Source organism: Megalobrama amblycephala, linkage group LG21 (assembly GCF_018812025.1).
Source record: "Megalobrama amblycephala isolate DHTTF-2021 linkage group LG21, ASM1881202v1, whole genome shotgun sequence".
In the NCBI taxonomy this organism is placed as follows: domain Eukaryota; kingdom Metazoa; phylum Chordata; class Actinopteri; order Cypriniformes; family Xenocyprididae; genus Megalobrama; species Megalobrama amblycephala.
In genome coordinates, this window is record NC_063064.1 from 20,176,254 (window position 1) to 20,199,149 (window position 22,896).

Genomic DNA, 22,896 nt, shown 5'->3' on the forward strand with positions numbered 1-22,896 from the left:
TTAAACTGTTTCCGGAAAGATATATGTAACTACATGAATCTGTACAGATAAGAGCATGAATACTGCGCATGGTATCAGTGTAACTCCGAGGTGTGTGCGTCGAGGTCAGTGAAATCTAAAGTGTAATGAGCCCTGACCATTCTGTTGCACTGTACTGTCATTCATCATCTAGCCAGGCACCCAGCCACACTGCTGCTGTCTGCCCAGGCGTGAAGACACATCCTGGGCATGCAACCATGACTCAAATACCAACAGCATCAAAGACACACAGAAAGGGACTGTGAAAACGACCTTAACAGACAGGTAGTTTTGATAATAGCAAAATTTTATCTAGTGGTTTCGAATTTTGATTTATATGAATGTGGTAAAATGTGTTTAAGGGCCTGTTCACATCAACAATGATAACTATAGTGATAACTATATTTGCATCCACACCACGTTGTTTATTTTAAGCACGTGCTGCAGTTTTGTCATCTATTGCTTTAAAGGAGACCAATAATGCCCCTTTTACAAGATGTAATATAAGTCTCTGGTGTCCCCAGAATGTGTCTGTGAGGTTTCAGCTCAAAATACCCCACAGATCATTTATTATAGCTTGTCAAATGTGCCCCGTTTGGGTGTGACGCTGTTTTTATGTGTCCCTTTAAATGCAAATGAGCTGCTGCTCTGGGCCCCCTTTCCAGAAGAGGGCGGAGCTTTAACAGCTCACGCTTCAGTTGCTCAACAAAGCTGGAGAATCTCACGCAGCCAAAATGACGACTGTTGGACACTGATGGAGAGACTCAGGAAGAAGTTACATCTTTTAGAATGCATCTGGATATTTCTGAATGGTTAGTGGATAAATTTATGTAGTTGCTGTGGAGTTGTTTCAACTCATCGACTAGCATGTGCCATCATGTTAATCTTTTGTGCAAATCCAGCGTTGAATTGACTCTCGATTGTGAAGCAGTCTGGCGTAAAACGACAGCATGGTAGCAACGCTCTACTACAATAACTCTTCCTCTTCTCTAAAGCAGCCCAACATGGCCTCACTCCCTTTGTTGTGTGCTCCCAGGGGCAGGGTTCATGTAAATTTTGGGGTTTGTGTTGTCACTAACCCGGGAAGAGGCTCATTGTAGTCCCTACCAGCCGTGATTTCTGTAAAAGAAAATATCTCCCTTTGCATTGAACTTTGAGCATCGTAATTTTGCAGATGTTTAAAGTAGGATGGATTCTGATTGGCTGTCAATGTTTTTATCGTTCATCAGCCGGAAAAAATGGTTCTGAAAGTGATTCCAATGGTATCGTTCTCTGTGCCATTATTATTATATAGTTGTGGTGTGGACTCTGCTATTCTTTTATATTTAGAATGATTTTTAGAACTATATCTTTATTGTTGTCATTATAGTTATCATCCTTGATGTGAATCTTAAATCTTATTAAAAATATCCTCAAACTAAATCTGGTATATGCACTTTAAAGACTGTGTCATTGATTCAGTTCAGACTGAATTTTGTATATCGAACCGACACATCAATAGCAGTGTCATAGGCTAAATCCTCTGGATAAGCATGTATTGAGCATGTATCACTGCATAATGGACGATACAAAAAATGGCCTGCACCTCCCAACAGCACAGCGGCAATTTCAATAAAAGCAGTTTCTACTGGTTGAAAATACGCCCATATTTACCTTATTGTGAGTTAGTCTAGCGATGTTCGACTGTCTGAAAATGCCTCCCAAACAATGAAGCAAATCTGCCAACTAGGCCACAAGCAATACATTTGGAGAAACCCACAATTTTAAAAGAACCAGTTGCTAGGGAACCATGCCATATTACAATTGAAAATATATTTATAAAGGAAATATCTTGACAAATGTACCGTTTAAGGTGTTTAAACATGTTGTGCAACTCTTCTGGGAAAGTTATAGTCACAAGCCCATAAAGGTTAAGTCAGTTAGGCAGTTTTTTTTCTTACGGGGAAAATGAGAAACTAGCCTCACCTCTACAAATGACATTACCAGAAAGGAATTTTTGTTTTCTGCATAAACAATATAGGTCTATAGGTGATCTTCATCCAGATGGATATGAACTATATATTACATTTCAATAATTATCTAGTTTCCAAAACACATCTAATTTGCATGGATCAAATAAGCTGTACAACATATTTACATAGGACTTTCTTCAGTACTACTTAGCATGCTGACCAATAGCTTTCCGCATAAATATGTCTTACCTTGTGTCTGCATTTCAGGACCACCCCATAGGCTCCTTTGGGAAAAAAAGGAAAAGCTTTGTATGTTCAATTTACACAGTTTACAGCTTACGCACAAGCAGCTGCTTTATAAGCAATGACATTATTCGTCTTTACTTAATGATATTAACAAAAGATGCACTTACCTTCTCCTACAATCCCAAGGACCTCAAATTTATTCATCACATTACCGATGTCAGGAATCTTCATCAAGTCAAAAGATGGTGAAGTGGTGCATGTCTGGGCTGAGAGGAGCGGAGGGCCAGAGGATGGGACAGAAATCGGTGTTTGAACGGGTCATTGCAGCAAAAATCTGCTCCCGGTTGGTCACAATGCTCTTCTCATAATCCACACACACACACTGACACACATTCCTGCAAACTAATACACTACGCGCACACACACACACTTGCTTGCTCACCTGAGGAGGAAGAGTGCAGAGATTTTGCAGAGAAGAGGTCAAATAGAGTTATTCATGCATACTGTATCTATATCATATGTGGCACATCTAATGTATATTTCACATGAATATGCATCATATGTATGATGTGGTATAGATAATGTTTACAGCATATTTCACATGCATATGCATGAAATGATATAGATTACTGCTCATATTCTCTCATTTTACTGAGAATGAATATTTTTAGGATTGTCATCATTATAATAAACAAGGGTCTTCAAGACGGATCATCATGAATTTTCCAATAGTTTTGGGAATAGCAAAACGACAGCTCTGAAAGAGATTTACAGGTGGGTGAACAAGGACAGCCTGAGAATCCTCTGCCAAACCAGAAGTCAGTGATGTAATGTGCTGAAAACACAGATGGACATCATCTCAATCACCTCAGATGTGCGACAGGTATCATCTGCCTTTTATTTGTGGGCAGTACCCGTTGCTTTTGCACTAAAATGCATTTCCATATGCGTTTCGAAGGTCATGTCGTGATACCGACAGCTACTTGTATGTTTGTGCATTGTGCATAAAAGCGGCGCATGTCTGCATCTGATGTGTTGTGCGGTATGCGCGTGCGTAAGTGTGTGCGCGCGCTGGAAATATTCGTAGGTGGATGAAAGTTCTATCATTATTTTAAGCATCTTATCCACCTGAGAGTATCAAGAAATGACTGACAGCCCACAGCACTCACACCCACTCTTAAATGAACAGTAAAAATACGGTGAGGTAAAAAAAAAAAAAAAAAATCACAAGGATTTTTACAAAGTACCCAGCCAATATAAAGACCATTTACATAACCAATACCGTCTTAAACGCACGACATAATTGATAACAGGTGACTTCGGTCTCCTGGAGTGTGTGGGCAGGAGGTGGTGTGCGTGTTTGTGCGTTCACACCAGAAACACCAACGATGTAACAGCCACAAACATCTAACATCCAACGTAAAAACCAAGCGCACTGACAATATCGTTCATTTATAGAAAGAGCTCCAGCCAGAATACTCACTTATGTCCAAGACGACGATGCGCAAACTGTCCTCTCGCCTCGCCAAGTAACGATGTTTTCATTTTCACCTGCAGTGGTAACCCATCATCACAGCTGCAACAGTATCCACCTTCATTCTGAGCCATTGACAACCTAACAAGGCGAACTTACGGATCGCAGTATGGCGAAGGCTCGGTTCATGAATATTAAGCACGTCACGCTGACGTTGCCTGGTAACCTTGCAGAAGCGTCCAGTCACGTAAGCTAGTTATTATTCATGAGCCAGGCCTTCGCAGTAGTAGGGTGTATAAATTGGCGATGAGGCGAAGCGGCACCAAGCTGAGTGAGTGGCGGACTGCTCACACCAATAGCGTCCGAACCGAACCGTTCTCTGGCCAATCACAATGGAGGAAAGCTCAGAATGGTCCAGAAGCGAAGGATCGTGTTTGGCTGGGTTCGGTTGAGCAATGATAATATGCATTCCTGCTCGGATGTGTTACATTTCATACATGCATACATCCAAATTGATGTGCTCGTTTGGCGAGGCTGTGTGTGTGTGTGTGTGTGTGTGTGTGTGTGTGTGAGTGAGTGGGCTGAGCTGAAAGATCAATTCAGCAGACAGCTCACACTGTTTATTCTACTGAGAAGAGAAAGAACAAGCGTACAGATCATGACTAAATTATTATATGCATCTATCTATCTATCTATCTATCTATCTATCTATCTATCTATCTATCTATCTATCTATCTATCTATCTATCTATCTATCTATCTATCATTATTGGCATTGGATATGTGTTAGCCTCTATGTTTTTAACTTGTGCCTTTAGGTTTTTCCTTTTTGCACGTAATCTCTGACCTATGTAAAATTGCGATTGATCAGTTTTGTAGCTATAAAATATTTCTTTTTTTGTATTATTTATTATTATTATAATTCAGAGCATTATAGCAGAATGGAATATAGCATAATATGTGACTCTTAATAAGCATTATATGCAAAAATGCTAAGTTCTTCTGGAAAAATCAGCGAGAAAAATGTAATATAGGAAAACTCGAGACAGGCAGGCTGACTGACTGCATGGAGTGATTCTTCAGGAAAAGCGCGTGGTGCCATCTAGCGATTATTTCCATCTGAAAACTATCACATGCAATACATGAAACTTAGAAATAAATTAATAAAAAAAGTTATTGTTTTATGTTATTTACAGAAGTCACGCTTATTTGTGACCCTGGACCACAAACCCAGTTATAAGGGTCAATTTTTTGAAATTGAGATTTATACATTATCTGAAACCTGAATAAACAAGCTTTCCATTGATAGGATAGGACAATATTTGGAATTTGGAATCTGAGGGTGCAAAAAAATCAAAATATTGAGAAAATCGCCTTTAATGTTGTCCAAATGAAGTCCTTAGCAACGCATATCCATTCACACAAAATAAATTTTGATATATTTGCGGTAGGAAATTTACAAAATATCTTCATGGAACATGATCTTTACTTAATATCCTAATGATTTTGGCATAAAAGAAAAATCGATCATTTTGACCCATATGTATTGTTGGTTATTGCTACATACCCGTGCTACCTATGACTGTTTTTGTGGTCCAGGGTCGCATTTAGGCTAATGTGAACCCATTTTACACATGAGTAAAACATTTTTTAAGTTATAAACAGATCATTTGAATCATTTAAAACAATACTTAGATGTGATGATAAAATATGCAGATGTATTATTAAACCAGATAATGAATGATCAAGTAGAGTACCTTAAAGGCTACATTACATTTTTATAGTTAAATTATGTTTAATTGTAACTGCAATGGACATTAAACACCTTCATTTGATATTCCTCACATTTTTTTCTAACACAAATAATTAATCTGTAAGCAAGATAACACAAATCCAGTTAAATTTCATCCTTCTCCATCCTTTTTAGAATGTCGCTCGAATTCAGTTCAAATGGGTTCAACGTGGATTTGTAAAGGAATTCTGGGAGTTTGAAATTCAATTTCACCCATACAAGATGATCTGTAGTTCTTCGATGTTCCATTGATAGAAATTTCAAGGCACAGATGCTGCTGGACATGCGCGGATGTGCGAAACATGGCGGCCTAGTTCCAATGGAAAGTAAAGCAGAACAGCAGCACTGTCCGACCTTTCACGGTGAGCAAACATCCGTTTCATATTTATTATATTGAATTAATTGTGCTGCGGTGTATTATGAATGTATTCGCTCGTTTAGTATCTCAGTAGTCACACTGATGCGGAAGTTAAATGTATGTTTACATATAGGATGATGTTACGTGCGCGCGCGCGTTGTGTTTTCCTGCGTCTGTTATTCCCTGACCTAAAACAGCTCGCTGCCTCTCTCTAATTGGCACACTGGTGTTGAGTGCATGCGAAAAGCTATTTACACCGCATAAAAAAAGTATGTCAGATATGTGTTATTTATTATATGCATACATTTGCTTTAAAAAGGCAATAACAATAATATTTAACAATCTACATGTTTATGACACTGGCATCTGTTCCACCCGTGACAGAAGAGCAATTCAGTGTTTATGTGACACTCATTGTTTCAGGTTTTTTTTTTTTTTTTTGTCTCAGTAAAATGTATTCAAATAATTTACAGATGCAATTTATTTTTAACATGCTTATTATTTAATTCAGTTAAAGGTTATTTTCAGTGCGCATTCATGTGTGTGGAATATACGGGGAAATTAATTCTAGCATTTTGACACATGAAAACAGAGAAAACAACATGAAAACAAAATATAATTTTCTTTTATTTATCAACACTCCTTAATGAATCCATAACTTTTTTCCCATCACATAAATGCTTGATATCAGGAAAATTCAATTACAGCCAATTCTTGACATTCTCTTCATCTCACTCATTTGCGAGTTCAAAATATCCATATTCATGCCATCCATGCTTTAAAGCAGCCATGTCTAAAGAGAAAGCTTCTTGTCTGGGGGGTGTGGTGCAAGGGCCTTGAAAAGACAGACAGACTGAGAAAGACCACAAAATGTAGACATCATCTGTTAATGGGAGGTGTTGGAATCCTTTTCATGTACTGCTGCAGACTCCCACAAATGTACACTGGCTATTGACCTTTTTACGGCGGTTTGGAATCTTTATGACGAGTCTCTGAATGGGATTCACAGCTTAAGACAGAAGAATGAGGAGGGGGGGAGAGAGAGAGAGAGAGAGAGAAAGAGAGAGAGGCTGTCTGCTATCTAGACAGAAGTGGCTGGTAGTTTCAGAGCAGAAACATTGGTGTGACATTAAAAGGATTGCATCATTCTTTCCTCACGAGTTGGACTTGTTTTCAGAATTGTCTTTGGGACTTATTGGTTTCAGCATCATCTGGAGTTTTGGCTGGATAAGAAAGTAAGAAACAAAGCAAAAATACATGTTTTTATTGCATGTTTCTTGAAAAAAAAAAAAAAAAAATCCCCAAATTACATTTATATATTATTTTAGACATTTTATCCTAATTTAATATTCGTGAATATATTTAAATGCAGTGTTGTGTGTAATGCATTACTAAGTAAATAATTACTGTAATTACTTTTCCCTTGAAAAAGTAAAGTAAGGGATTACTGGTAGCACTTTATTTTATAGTCCTGTTCCCCATGTATGTACAATGTACTTATTACAGTAATAACTGGGTAATAACTAGGTACTAACCCTGAACCTACCCCTAAACCTAACCTTAGTTACCTTATATTACCAGTATTTTCTTAGGTAAGTACACTGTAAGTACACATAATATCAAATAAAGTGCAACCGGATTACTCCTAATTTTTCTGAAATTTAATGACTTCTGATTTGCATTATATACTGTATAGACTATAGAACAATTCTGTATAAAACAATACTGCTGCATTTAACATCAAAATTTAAATATTTTGATGTTTAAGAATAAGTTATGCAGTTTTATATTATTTATTTCACAGAATTAAAAGAGCAGTTTCATGTTTATCCTTGTATTGTTCAACTAATCGAGGTTGATATGGGATTTAGAAAATAATTTGTAATAATAAGTAATGCCAATACTTTTTAGAGAGAGTAATTACTATCATAATCTAATTACACTGTTGAAGATGTCATTAGTAGCTAATAATTAATTAACTTTTTAGAGTAACCCAACACTGTTTACGTAGTTGGACCTTAATAACCACCTGGTGCTTATATAGTCCTGAATTCATTTTAAGACCTAACTTAATTGGTTAAGCAAATTAGAGTAGATTACAATTTATTTATTCTCAGTTCACAAATATTAAATATTGAAGGCTGTAGTATTTTAACATTTCACTTTTGCATATTATAAAAAAAAAATAGTAGACTATTTTAGAAATGTCATTTATTTGTTAATGGAATTAAAATGAAAAGCCAACACCCCATTTGTTTTTTAGTTAGCTTTGTTAAATCCCATTAAGAATCATTTAGTGGACTAACAGAGGAATAAAAGGGAAGTCCCTCATCCCACTGTCAGTTTGCACAGGACGTCAGCTGCAGCCAATTTCCCCCAAACTGAGATGTGACTTATCACTTGCTGAGAGAGCCGAGGCTTTGATCAGAGAGCCCAGGGTCCCTCAGAAGCTCAGTAACTTATTATGATGTCAAATAGAAGAAAAGCTTTTCTTAGTCGAGTGCTTTGATTCTCCAAAGGTATTTGTGATTTAGTGATAATCTTTTTTTGCTTAGTACAATGTTGGTGGAATAAATTGCACTCAGATGCCAGTAGGGAGTATAAAGCATAATCCCTGTCTTCCATAATGCTGTAATATGGTTTCCGGGACGAGTTCATGAACTCTGGGCCAAAGCTGATCTCTCTTGTGATAAAAGAGGAGACTCTTATTTACTGATAATAATATCTCACTAAAACTGATTTGAATAGAAGGTGAGATTTGCGAGTCTTGCTCACCAGGGCTGCATTTATTCGATCAAAAATACAATAAAACAGTAATATTTTGAAATGATTACTATTTAAGATATTTTAATGTTTAAAATTAAAGAGAAAATTTCAGCATCATTACTTCAGCCTCATGATCCTTCAGAAATCAATGTAATTTGCACAAATATATATTTTTATTCTTTGAGTAGAAAGTTCAAAAGAACAGCATTTATTTGAAATAGAAATATTTTTAGATAATGATAAAAAAAATTCTTAAAAAAGACAAAATCATAATCATTATAAATGTCCTTCTTACAGGTCATTTTTGATCAATTTAATGCATCCTTGCTGAATTAAAGAATTTAATTTCTTTCACAGAAAAATCTTACTGACCTCAAACTTTTGAATGGAATTGTTTTTTTTTTGTTTGTTTTTTTTATTGTTTTTTTTTTTTTCATATGTTCAGATAGAAAAACATAATAGTGATAAAGCCAAAATATTAAATAAATAAATAAAAAAATCTTTCTTTCAGTATCTTCATTGGATCTCAGTATGTCTCCATGAGTGAATTGTTAAATTGTACACATTTTCAATAGTCAAAAACCAAATATGGCTTGGTTACAAACATTTTTCCAAATATCTTCCTTTGTGTTCAGCAGAAGAGAGAAATGTATACAGGTTTGGAACAGCTTGAGGGTGAGTAAATGATGACAGAATTTTCATTTTTGGGTGAACTATCCCTTTAAGCAACTTTTCTTTTGGTATGTCCCTATATGGTTTATTCCCAGACATATGGGGATCTCAGTGTGGTTCCATGTGCAAATTGTTGAACTTTACCCACTTTCAATGATCGAAAACCAAATGTGGGTGACTTTTCAAAACAGCTGATACTTATTGTATTTAAAGAGGAATGTCTGTCTGAAGAACAAGAAAGAAAGAAACAGAACAGAATATACTAATGGTCCCTTTCTTTCTTTCTTTCTTTCTTTCTTTCTTTCTTTCTTTCTTTCTTTCTTTCTTTCTTTCTTTCTTTCTTTCAGTTGGCTGTTTAGGATCTGTCCAGTTTCTGTCCACTTCATGTGGTGCTCCAGGTCATCATGGGCAAAACCCATCAGAAAGGTCAAAACTGCTTTGTCTGCTGTTAGTCCCTTTTCATAATGAAGCAACTTAATTGTTATTATTCTCTACTTTTTTGATTGACTGTCTTTTTAATTGCAGACAAAAAATACAGTAATAAGGAGAAGTCAGGGAGGAATAATGAGGATTCACTCCCTTCACAAAAGCTCACTGGTACAGCCTACTCTTTCTCTATTAATCTGTAAAGAAACAAAAACATGTACTGTTTACTCTAGCCCCTATTTCCTGATGTACATTTGACTCCCCTGCTCATTCCTCAGAGCCGTTCAGCTGGGAAACATACTTGAGAGAGACTTCAGCCTGTCCTGCTTCCCCCAGCTGTTTCAGACAGGTAAGTTGCTTTTCTGCCAATATTAATGAGTCTGGATACCAAAGTTATGAGTCATTTAAATTCCAATTAAATTTCTGATTTTGAATCGAGACAGCAAACAAATCTGCATTGATAGTAATAAGAATTAATAAGAATAAATATTTCTTAAACACCAAATTAGCATATTAGAATGATTTCTGAAGGATCACATGACACTGACTGACCCTACACCCCTTATATATATATATATATATATATATATATAGTACAGTCCAAAAGTTTGGAACCACTAAGATTTTTAATGTTTTTAAAAGAAGTTTCGTCTGCTCACCAAGGCTACATTTATTTAATTAAAAATACAGTAAAAACCGTAATATTGTGAAATATTATTACAATTTAAAATAACGGTTTTCTATTTGAATATATTTCACAAAGTAATTTATTCCTGTGATGGCAAAGCTGAATTTTCAGCATCATTACTCCAGTCTTCAGTGTCACATGATCCTTCAGAAATCATTCTAATATGCTGATCTGCTGCTCAAGAAACATTTAATGTGTACAATTGTACAAAATATTTGTGTACAATATTTTTTTTCAGGATTATTTGATGAATAGAAAGTTCAAAAGAACAGTGTTTATCTGAAATCTAATCTTTTGTAACATTATAAATGTCTTTACTGCCACTTTTGATTGATTTAATGCATCCTTGCTGAATAAAAGTATTCATTTCTTTAATTTCTTTTCAAAAAAATAAAAATAAAAATTCTTACTGACCCCAAACTTTTGAACGGTAGTGTATAATGCTACAGAAGCTTTGTATTTCAGATAAATGCTGTTCTTTTGAACTTTCTATTCATCAAGGAATCCTGAAAAACAAAGTACACAACTGTTTTCAACATTGAAAATAATCATAAATGTTTATTGAGCTGCAAATCAGCATATTAGAATGATTTCTGAAGGATCATGTGACACTGAAGACTGGAGTAACGATGCTGAAAATTCAGCTTTGCATCACAGGAATAAATTACTTTGTCAAATATATTTAAATAGTACACAGTTATTTTAAATTGTAATAATATTTCACAATATTACTGTTTTTTACTGTATTTTTAATTAAATAAATGTAGCCTTGGTGAGCAGACGAAACTTCTTTTAAAAACATTAAAAATCTTAGTGGTTCCAAACTTTTGGACTGTACTGTGTATATATATATATATATATATATATATATATATATATATATATATATATATATGAGTGTGAGTGTGTGTGTGTGTGTATGTGTGATGTGTGATATATATATATATATATATATATGACACACATACACACACATATATATTATATGTGTGTGTGTGTGTACTATATGCCAGTATTCATATATTATTCACAGTATTTCATTAACATTTCATGGTAATGTTTTCTCTCTCTCCAGTCCAGAATCCCTCCCAGTAATGATTTTAAAGTAGGAATGAAAGTGGAGGCTTGTGACCCGAGGAATTCCACCTCTGTTTGCATCGCCACGGTGATGGGGTTAATGGGTGTGCGTCTGCGGCTCAGACTGGATGGCAGTGACAACACCAATGACTTCTGGCGATTGGTTGACTCCTCTGACATTCAGCCTATAGGCACGTGTGAGAAGAGTGGCGACATGTTGCAGCCACCACTGGGTAAATTCTGCACTGAAGCATTCTGGGATATAAAACGGCAAAATAAGATGCATTACATAAAAACATGTTTTCCAACTAAAATAATGTAAACACAAAGCTAAAATATCAGTGTTCAGAATATTAGTTAAAAGATTCGACAAAATACAGTTTAGGTATGAATAAATTGGTTTTGAGATCAAATTGTTGTCAATTTTAAGTGTTTTGTGGAAAACAGAGATCCTATATGATAGTTATATCATTATTATGAAAAAAAAAAGCCAAGTTGATAAGAATCTAGTAATATTTTCTTCTTTAAAGAGGTCCATGATTATAACTTCACTTTTTTAATCTTAGTTAGTCTGTAATGTTGCTGTTTGAGCATAAACAACATCTGCAAAGTTATGATGCTCAAAGTTCAATGCAAAGGGAGATATTTTCCTTTACAGAAATTGCTTTTTTAGGACTACAACAAATGGCTGGTAGGGACTACAACAAGTTTCTTCCCAGGTTGGTGACATCACAAACCCCAAAATTTACATAAACCCTGCCCCTGGGAGCACACAACAAAGGGAATGAGGCTATGTTGGGCTGCTTTAGAGAAGAGGAAGAGTTGTTGTAGTAGAGTGGTGTTACCATGTCGTCATCAGTGTCTGACTCCGGTTTGAACAATGTAAGGCAGAACACCGTTACTGACAATCGTCATTTTGGCTGCGTGAGATTCTCCAGCTTTGTTGTTGTTGAGCAACCGAAGCATGAGCTGTTAAAGCTCCGCCTTCTTCTGGAAAGGGGGCCGGGAGCAGCAGCTCATTTGCATTTAAAAGTAAACATACAAAAATGGCATGTTTTTGCTCACACCCAAATAGGGGAAATAATAAATGATCTGTGGGGTATTTTGAGCTGAAACTTCACAGACACATTCTGGGGACACCAGAGACTTATATTACATCTTGTAAAAAGGGGCATAATAGGTCCCTTTTAAATAAAGCACAATAATGATTTGAAAGTGAACTTTTGTCATGCATACAATATGCTTATTTTATATTCTGTTCATAATCTATTGCCTGTTTATATATCTTCAGGGTTCAGAATGAATGCTTCTTCATGGCCCATGTTCCTCTTAAAAACATTAAGTGGGGCAGAGATTGCTCCAGCCTCAGCCTTTAAAAAGGTAATTGCTTCAAATGGCAAACCATGTTAACAAGCTTTTCATGGATCTATGAATAAAGCTTTGGAAGAAACTGAAAGTGGAGAGTTTGTTGCACAGCACAAATTTGAATAATGTAACAAACCTTTCAACTGTTTAGAGCTTAGCGTAAACATTGCTTTTTAAAAAATGAAAAAGATATCTTTTTCATATTTTGAGGAATCAAAATTAATTTGCTATATAGCATATTTTGAAATTAAATTTGTATATGAATGATCTGTTTCCTGTGAATGCCTCAGGAGCCGTCTAAACCCACTCAAAACTACTTCAAACCTGGTATGAAATTGGAGGCAGTGGACCGAAAAAATCCCTACCTCATCTGTCCGGCTACCATCGGAGAAGTGAGAGGGGACAAGATATTCATCATGTTTGATGGCTGGAGAGGAGCGTTTGATTACTGGTGCCTGTATGACTCCAGGGACATTTTCCCTGTGGGCTGGTGTCAGCTGACCAACCACAGTCTGCAACCTCCTGGCAACTGCTGTGAGTACAGTCTCTGACCACTAGGGGTCACTACAGTTTTGTTTTGTTTTGTTTTTCTTCAGCGTGTGTACAGAGAAATGTCATTGCCTCATGTTGTTTGGGAGATGTATTGGGGTGGGGGTGATGTGATCAAACAAGACCTTTTTTTCTCTATAAAGTTTAAAGTCTGTATTCAAATATTTAGTGTCTTCAAGTCCAAGTGAACAGTGACTTTGACACAATTTTGTAGTTGTTTGCTTGCTGATGAAACATTTATAATATATAACAAGTTTTCCAAGGTAAAATCATTTAATTTGATAAATTAATAATTGTTTACAAAATGAAAATAGACACTTTTTTTAAATAAAAAGATTGTTGTTTAGTGTTTATTACTATTATTTTAATAGATCACTGATGTTAAATGTATAAGAACTGCTATAGTTTTTCAAATGTAAGAGATATGCTATCGTTTTTGGCCACAGTTTATACATTTTAAAGGCTGTTCACACCAAGAACAATAACTATAATGATAAAGATATTGTTCTAAATATAAAAGAATAGCCACACCACAACTGTAACGAGAACGGCACAGAGAAACAATATCGAATCACTTTCAGAACAAGTTTTTCCAGCTGGTTATTGATAAAAAACATTGACAGCCAATCAGAATCCATCCTGCTGGAGCTCGAGCATTTAAAGCTGCAGACTACAAAAGTGTGTGTGCGTGTGTGTGTGTGTGTGTGTGTGTGTGTGTGTGTGTGTGTGTGTGTGTGTATGTATACAGTCAAACCAAAATATATTCAGGCACCTTGAACATTTCATTCATTAATACAGTTTATTCACTATAGTTTAAAAAAATGGTAATAGAATATGACAAGATCTCATCAGTTAAACTGTGTCAGAACAAAATAATCTTAATTATGTCAGATAACACTTAAGCAAAACATGGTCAGGTCAAAGTGTCTGAATAATTTTTGGTTCCAAATTTTTATCAATTTTACTGGTAATCCACTGTATGAAGAGTTTTTGGGTATAATATGTCACACTTTACTTTATTTTGCTATCCTCACTTACATAAATGAACTACAGTATAGTGTCCTGCACCCACTATTCATTTTTGCAGATTTATTAAAAAAGAAAAACTGAAATATCACATGGTCCTAAGTATTCAGACCCTTTGCTCAGTATTTAGTAGAAGCACCCTTTTGGTCTAATACAGCCATGAGTCTTTTTGGGAATGATGCAAGTTTTTCACACCTGGATTTGGGGATCCTCTGCCATTCCTCCTTGCAGATCCTTGTACTTGACCATCTTTCCCTCGATTGCAACCTGTCCCTGCAGCTGAAAAACACCCCCACAGCATGATGCTGCCACCACCATGCTTCACTGTTGGGACTGTATTGGACAGGTGATGAGCAGTGCCTGGTTTTCTCCACACATAACGCTTAGAATTAAGGCCAAAAAGTTCTATCTTGGTCTCATCAGACCAGAGAATCTTATTTCTCACCATCAACTCCATGCGGACTTTCATGTGTCTTGCACTGAGGAGAGGTTTGCGTCGGGCCACTCTGCCATAAAGCCCCGACTGGTGGAGGGCTGCAGTGATGGTTGACTTTCTACAACTTTCTCCCATCTCTCGACTGCATCTCTGGAGCTCAGCCACAGTGATCTTTGGGTTCTTCTTTACCTATCTCACCAAGGCTCTTCTCCACCGATAGCTCAGTTTGGCCAGACGGCCAGCTCTAGGAAGGGTTCTGGTCATCCCAAACGTCTTCCATTTAAGAATTATGGAGGCCACTGTGCTCTTAGGAACCTTAAGTGCAGCAGAAATTTTTTTGTAACCTTGGCCAGATCTGTGCCTTGCCACAATTCTGTCTCTGAGCTCTTCAGGCAGTTCCTTTGACCTCATGATTCTCATTTGCTCTGACATGCACTGTGAGCTGTAAGTTCTTATATAGACAGGTGTGTGGCTTTCCTAATCAAGTCCAATCAGTATAATCAAACACAGCTGGACTCAAATGAAGGTGTAGAACCATCTCAAGGATGATCAGAAGAAATGGACAGCACCTGAGTTAAATATATGAGTGTCACAGCAAAGGGACTGAATACTTAGGACCATGTGATATTTCAGTTTTTCTTTTTTAATAAATCTGCAAAAATGTCAACAATTCTGTGTTTTTCTGTCAATATGGGGTGCTGCGTGTACATTAATGAGGAAAAAAAATGAACTTAAATGATTTTAGCTAATGGCTGCAATATAACAAAGAGTGAAAAATTTAAGGGGGTCTGAATACTTTCCGTACCCACTGTATTTGTATTTGTGAGCAAAAAGCAGTGACACTGCAGACTCCTAATTCTTCTTGACAGCAACTTTTACTTAACATGCGTACTTTGCTGGACTACACATATCATTTCCTGATGTGTCGTAAATCTGGGATGTGATGGTTTATCGCTGTCTGTTGGTGCTGTTCAAATGTTTAACCCGTGCTTAAGCAGTTTGTGTGGCTCTGGCAGAATAATTGATGTGAAGTGAATGAAAATTGACTTCTTGATGGATGGTGGTAGTTACGTGTCTCCTATCAGTTCTTCCTCCTCTGAATACTTTCGAGGCATGTTTACTGCTCTCTTCCTGCTTTTACCAGAGCGGACACAACCAGACAGAAAGGATATTGGGTGTTGGGAGAAGTTTCCCATTTATCCTAGTCAGACATAAGGTTCTTTAAGTATGAAGTAGTGCTGCACAATTCTGGAGAAACTGAGAATCTGTGGTCCTTTTTTCCCGTTATTGTACAAAAGCTATTGTTTCACATACGTCCTGATGCACTGAATTGAGAAATTGTGTGAGATAGCCAGAGATTTTGGGAAAATACATTGAGTTTGATATAGTTCGTTCTAATATTTATTTGTTTGTTTTGTTTGAAAGGCATTTTGGAATATTTCTCCATTAAGATACTGGTTGAAATAAATATGGCCAAAATAAAGTGATTGTGTATTTGAGACTCAACATAGTTAGAATTTTCTCACAGCCATCAGTTGGCTTTTCATTTGGAACTGTTGTAAATTATTGACAGAATGATTACAATTCACTGCAGAAGCTTTACTGAAAATGCTTGGATCAATCCATGACTCTGCAGTAATTTATTGTCTGAATGGTTTAAAAGAGCTTTATTCAACAAAAGACTCCTGCTTTCAAATTGCTCCTTTTTGACACCACCAGAAAATTCAGAACTGATATCTACAAGTCCCTTTGACTTAAAAGAACAGTCATATATGCTGTATCAGTTATGTTTTTTGTTTGTTTGTTTTTTGAGTGCTAAATTTAGTAAGACCACGTAGACTCATTTTATACAGTCAAACTAAAATTTATTCAGGCACCTTGAACATTTCATTCATTAATACAGTTTATTCACTATAGTTTAAAAAATATATATAGATAAAAAATAATCTTAATTATGTCAGGTAACACTTAAGCAAAACATGGTCAGGTCAAAGTGTCTCAATAATTTTTTGTTCCAAATTTTTATCAGTTTTACAGGTAGTCCACTATATGAAGAGTTTTGGGGTATAATATGTCACAGTTTACTTTAATGTGCTATCCTTACTTACATAAATGAACTATAGTGTCCTGCACCCACTAGTAAAAAATATATCAAAAATGTCTGAATAATTTTTGGTTTGACTGTACATAAATATGAAAAAGCAAATGGTTAAAATAAATTCTGATGATATTTTGTAAGTTGAATGGAGGCATGAATGCAGAAACTAAGTTTAGATTTTCCTTTTAATTGTGATTTGTCTTAATTTGTCTTGCATAGTCGTTTTAACTAATCATTAGTGAATACCACCTTTCTAATGAGCAATAGAACATGAAAAAAACATGTCTGTTAGTGTTTGAAGGATGTCTTATTTTTTTTCTGTATTTCTAGTTTTTCTTGTTGGGTTTTACCTCAGGCGCAGAGCACATTGTGTGTGCGCAGATGTGCATATATTAATAATGTAGCAAAGAACAACAGTAATAAGTGCTTAGTACAAAGGGAAGGCAAGCTTTGGACACAAGACAAAGGATTAGCTTGCGGTTCAGATCTTTTGCAGTTAGTTACAGATAAATTAAGCATTTAATTATTCCTAAAAAGAAAAGTGTTCTCAGTTTTCCTGTAATCTGAGAAGACGTTGGAATATCTGGAGTGTGCTAGAAAACATCTTCTGAGAGTTTGTTTTGTTTCAGGTCGTCAGTTCAATTTATGTTTCTCATGTACTATTACGAAAGAGCTCAAAGAATCAGCCTCTGGCTATGCCACATAGGAAGCACATTTATAACAGCGTTTAAGAAAAATTGTCTGTCACATCGCCACACGTTATTTTTTCCCCCATCTCAGATGAGAATTTGATACAATATATAAAAAAAAAAAAAAAAAAAAAACTTCCCCACTGAGTTTGGCGTTTTTTAAATTCTTTGGATTGAATTATTCATTTAAAAAGTAACAATCAGCCTGTCTACTAATGTGCAGAACAAACTTTAATGGCTGAATTTAATAATTCTTTAATTTCCCACATACCTTCATTTGTTTATATGATTTTAATTATATTGTTTCCTTTGTAATTATTTGGGAAATTGCTTTTTAAATAATAATAAAATGCTTTTGTCCAGAGCCTAAAACAATAATCCTTTACAAATGTGGTTATGTGGCATGCTTTGCCTAAATTACCTTCTTCATGCCTCATTTTAAGTTATTTTAGAGGTGTTTATTAGCACTAAATATATGCATTCACCTCTGCTCTTGTTCTCACACCTAAAGTGAGAACAACAGGGCAGGTTTTCTTAATGAGTGTTGGTGCTTTAACACATCTCACACACTTAGGTGGCTTAATGCATTTAAAATAAATGTGTGAGACAAAGCAGACAAATCCAATTTGCTCTATAGGTCTGTTTGTGTATTTGAAATAATCTCCACTATACACTTACTTCCAAGACTTAAACTGGGTTTGTTTGGCTTTCTGAACGGGGTTTGGGATTAGCCTACGTCCGATACCAGATTGAGACGTGGGTACCAGACTATACCCGTCGAGTGTTTAAGAAAGCACATAAATGCTTCCAGCAGGAGCATCATTCATGCCTCTCTGGACCCGTTTGCTTCAAACTGGGCGCTCTGAATCTGATCTTCATTAACCTTTTACCCCCTTCAGCCCTAAAAGCCTGGGAGGAGCTTTGAAATGGCAGGAGACTGATTAGTATGGGATGTTGAATTTAAATGTGATAGTTTGTCAGAGTTAACAACAAGCCCTTTTGTGCCCGAGTTAAATAACATTTTAAAAAATTGACAGTGATGTCTTGTTTTTTTTTTTTTGTACATGTGGTTTTAAAAAATATATATTATTGGTAGTAGTAGTAATAGTAATAATAATAAAAGAATTATTTATAAATGTTACATCAAAATGTAGACTAAATCTTAAAGAAAAATACTATTACTACTACTACTAATTGTTGTTGTTATTATTATTCATTTTTAATATTTAGTTTTAACATTTAGTCTACATTTAGATGTAACATATATAATTACTTAATACTCATAATTATAAATAATCTTAAATATAAATATTTTTTATAAATGTTAAATCAACATGTAGACTAAATCTTAAAAATCTTAATCTTAAATATAAATGATATTTTTATTTAATAAAATACAAATAAGCTCTTCTTTGATATAAATATTAAATATTTTATTGTATTTTAATATTAATGTCATTTGGCGCCCAGTTGAGGACTGTCAACACTGGCTGATAACATGAATACCCCGCCCCCCCACCGTCTCCCTTCTCCTGCTCCCCCGCCTCCTCCTCCTCCACTCCTCGTCCCCGCCTCCATATTAATCAGATATTGCCCGATCAGGGCTCCACCGGCACAGGCTTTGTCATGCGCTTCTGCCGCTACCGCTGCTGTTCAAACCGGGTGCGAAAGTGAGCGCGAGCTCCGGTTGTTATATTGCTTTAAAACCAGACCTTCTCAACCAAGGGAAAAATTTACACCGGATTCGTTGGAGCACAACGCGGATATAGTTGAAAGTTGGCGTTTTGGTGAGTTCCTCTGGCATATTCCGAGGCTTTTGTCTCTGATGTCTGTTGCTTTGTTTTAGTGGCTTGTGCATTAAGGTCACATGAGTTTAAATTGAGTGTATTTTTGCAAAGGTTTCTTTCATGTTGCGTTCAGTCATGCTCTTCCTCTTGTAGTGGACTAACACTTTAATTTCTCTATTTATGAAAAGCATTCATTGAGCTAAAAGACTATGGCAAGCCGTTTTGGTATTTATTTCGTTAAACCAACCAGTATCTTTGAGTAGTATTGTTTATTTACAAGTAATACAATAGTGACTAGTGTCTTTTTAGTGTCAAATTCACTAGTAACTATTAATTGGGTATGAATACTTACTCAAATAGTAATTAGTATCTATTCAGTTAGTCGTTATGAATATTTATAAATACTGTGAATGCTAGTACATACTACTTGCAACTTGCTTTTATTGCAGCATGCAGTGAGTAGTCAGAATGGCTACTACATGGTTTAGTTAAATCTTATTGAACTGAATAGATATCAGCAACATTTGGAATACTAGTCTGAAATGAATAGTTAATGTCTGAACCACAGATCACTATGGAATTCCGTAGGAAAAATCTGTTACAGTAACGAAGGAATAGTTAGTTGTAGGGCTGAACGATTATGACCTCAAATCAAAACCTTGATTAATTGAACATTTTACCTCGATTATGATTAATGAATGATTATTTTGTTTCTGGGATTTTTTTTGCCCTCATAGTTCACTTACAAGGTTTGTACTGTAAATATGATTGACTATTAAAGGTGGGATATTTTTTCCTACTGAAAGAGTGATCTGACATAACAGCTCACTATCAGCAGTTATTTTATCTAGGGTTTGTAACATTTCTTACAGATTTCTGCTCGTTGTAAATCAGATAAAGATAAATTAGCACAGTACCAGTATGTAATGAGAGCGATTGCATGTGTGAATTATACCATCTCTAGAGCCGTTGGTTTCTAAATAGTTCCTTCAAAAGTAGAAAAATATATGCTATAATAACTTTTGAGTTTCTAAGCTACTTTAGTGATAAATCACAGGACAGCACTGACAACTAGTTTCTGCTCCTCTCTGTGCGCGCGATCTTCACGTTTTGCGCAGCTACTGTTTGTTTGAGTGTTCGTGCCACAATGCAGCTGCGTGAGCATGGTAGCTTGATATAATAATACACATCTGATCGTCTAAATCACTTGAATGCCCAAATTGGCAAACCTTAAAGGTGCTCTAAGTGATCCTGGGTGGAGTAACTTCCTGTTGATGTTAGAAGTGTTGTCAAACAAAACAGAGGCTAGCTAGACCCTTAGAGTAGACTAGAGTTTGTTTTTATTGCCGTTTTCGGAGCTTGTGGCAACTACAGAGACTGCATTTTTTTTTACAGTGTGTTCAGGGGACAGGCAGCTAGCGGATAGTGAGGAGATGTTTGCTGTATGTGACAAAAAATGACTTTAAAACACATACAACTGACAAAGTTTAGTGAAGATGCAAGGCTCTGCGTGTTGACTCGGCGATCACCTGCGTGTTGACTGGACGGGGCGAAGTCACATGGCTACACACGCGGTAGTATGTTTTTAAGTGGGAAGTATTAACAGGATTAAAAAAACGAAATAGCCGACATGGGAAAAATTACATCGGTTAGAGATTCTGAATTTCGGTTTCGATTAATTTCGATTAATCTTGCAGCCCTAGTTATTTGTCAATATACCAACAACGCAATAAATATTAGCATGCAGGGAATAAGTATTAGCAAAGACTATAGAATAACACAAGACGTGTCACACGTATTGTTTTGAATGGGAGAAAGTGTAACGCACAATATGGCGGAATAAGTCCCGCCTTCTAAATAATATTGCGTCACTTCAGCGGCCGTTAGAATCACCGGTTTCTATAGAAACAGTCTGAAGCGCGCCTCCGAAGAGACGCGCACTTAGGTCTGCGCATGCGCATTAGCTTGATCCAGCCTGAAAAATACAGTTTTTTTTTTTTTTTTTTTTGGTCATGATTCGAGCGTTTAGAAACACAATTTATGAGCCGGTTGTTGTTAGATTTCATTGGTGATTTCAAATATGAAATTTAATCGTAAGGTTGGCGAACAGGCAAGGTTTTGGAGAATTTGATGTTTCCCCATTCAAAGAGATTGCATGATGCCCAGGATGCCCGAGAGGCGTTTCAAAGATGGCCACCGAGTGAAATGACTTGTCTTAAAGGGACTTTGGTATTAGTGTGCAGTAAATAATTATTAATGACCAGTTCAATAGTTGCTTATCACTGATGGATTAATTACTAAGATGCTAGTGACTATTGGACTACTTGCTAGTAATTAAAAAATAAGTACCTGTAACATAAAATGGATAGGATTAAATGATAAAATGGCTTGCCACAAAAAGAGTCTTTAAATCCCTTTTGAGAAAAAGGTAGATTAAATTGTATATATATGTGGTCAGTCATAAGGTCATCTATTGATAATATGACTAAAATGTTTATTAATTTCTGTTTTATGTTTTGTGCTATGTTGAATTTACTTCTCACTTTGATTTGGCAAGATAATAAATATATATGCATCGGTTATATTCATTTAATAACTGATAAGCTATAACTTTCAGCAGAATGGAGATCTAGTAGAATTACAAAGGGAAAGTTTTTTTTTTTTTTTTTGTACAGAAGCTGTACAAATACTTGAATGTAAATACTTAAAGGTTTAGTTGAACCGCTGTACCTGTTTTGACTTTAGCTCTTTAACAGATTGCATTGTTTCATTAAATTGCCTGGGGCTTAGGGAACCCTATATCTCCTTTTACCACACACACACATATGCATGCGCACAGACACACACACACACTCTTTTTCGGCGTTACTCCCCCACAACATGTGGTTCTAGTTCCTGCTGAGTTGAAGCCGCCGTCAGCCGTAGACAGATTGCCCGGGCTTTCGGGTCTTGTGTGGGGCGAAATGTAAATATTGTGGAAGAGATGGAGTAATTAGACTGGTTTTGCCCGGTCACTTTTGTTCCACATCAGTCGCAACCTCTCCCCTGACCAGACGGCCAGAAGGGTGTATGTCTGTGCACTGGGAGTCAACTTGGAGGTCACTGGGTCACGCTGCAGCAGACCGTAGAGTTTCAGCCACTGGGTTAAAAATACAATTTGGGTGATTAGGTAAAGTTTGTTTTTACATTGTCCGTGACCATGCCTCTGAAACTGTTTGCGTTTGTTTTACATGCCCATTGTGCATATGTGCGCTTAAGCTTGATTCCTCACGTGCCTACTTATATTCATAGGATATTTGAATGAGAATCACCCACTTCCCGACCTTCAAATGAATGAAAACACTTGTCCATTCCTCGCACGATTTCTGTCCACTCCTCATTAAACGTCTGCGTGGCTCAGGCTTCATTTCTCTTCCCGTTTCCCTCTCGAGGCCCAGGAGAGCAGCTGCACGTAGGACTCTGTGAAAGCTCCCAGAT

General features: G+C 36.2%; 2 protein-coding genes across 5 annotated transcripts in view; one reads left to right on the forward strand and one right to left on the reverse strand.

Annotated features, from left to right (window-relative positions):
- Positions 1 to 4,238, reverse strand: part of cdkl5 (cyclin-dependent kinase-like 5) — a 33,995-nt gene extending 29,757 nt beyond the window's left edge. The window contains exons 1-3 of one of the 3 annotated variants that reach the window (XM_048172568.1): positions 3,700 to 4,238; positions 2,384 to 2,658; positions 2,220 to 2,254 (exon numbers count right to left, since the gene is read on the reverse strand). In XM_048172568.1, coding sequence (XP_048028525.1) covers positions 2,220 to 2,254; positions 2,384 to 2,447 — 99 coding nt within the window. In that variant the 5' untranslated portion in view covers positions 2,448 to 2,658; positions 3,700 to 4,238. The remainder of the gene's footprint in view (positions 1 to 2,219; positions 2,255 to 2,383; positions 2,659 to 3,699) is intronic. The other 2 variants (XM_048172567.1, XM_048172569.1) reach the window with 2 other exon arrangements.
- A 658-nt stretch (positions 4,239 to 4,896) lies between these two features.
- scml2 (Scm polycomb group protein like 2) overlaps positions 4,897 to 22,896 on the forward strand; it is a 33,126-nt gene continuing 15,126 nt past the window's right edge. The window contains exons 1-7 of one of the 2 annotated variants that reach the window (XM_048173079.1): positions 4,897 to 5,844; positions 9,626 to 9,704; positions 9,804 to 9,875; positions 9,983 to 10,053; positions 11,468 to 11,702; positions 12,761 to 12,849; positions 13,125 to 13,368. In XM_048173079.1, the coding sequence (XP_048029036.1) occupies positions 9,683 to 9,704; positions 9,804 to 9,875; positions 9,983 to 10,053; positions 11,468 to 11,702; positions 12,761 to 12,849; positions 13,125 to 13,368 (733 nt within the window). In that variant the 5' untranslated portion in view covers positions 4,897 to 5,844; positions 9,626 to 9,682. The remainder of the gene's footprint in view (positions 5,845 to 9,625; positions 9,705 to 9,803; positions 9,876 to 9,982; positions 10,054 to 11,467; positions 11,703 to 12,760; positions 12,850 to 13,124; positions 13,369 to 22,896) is intronic. The other variant, XM_048173080.1, reaches the window with a different exon arrangement.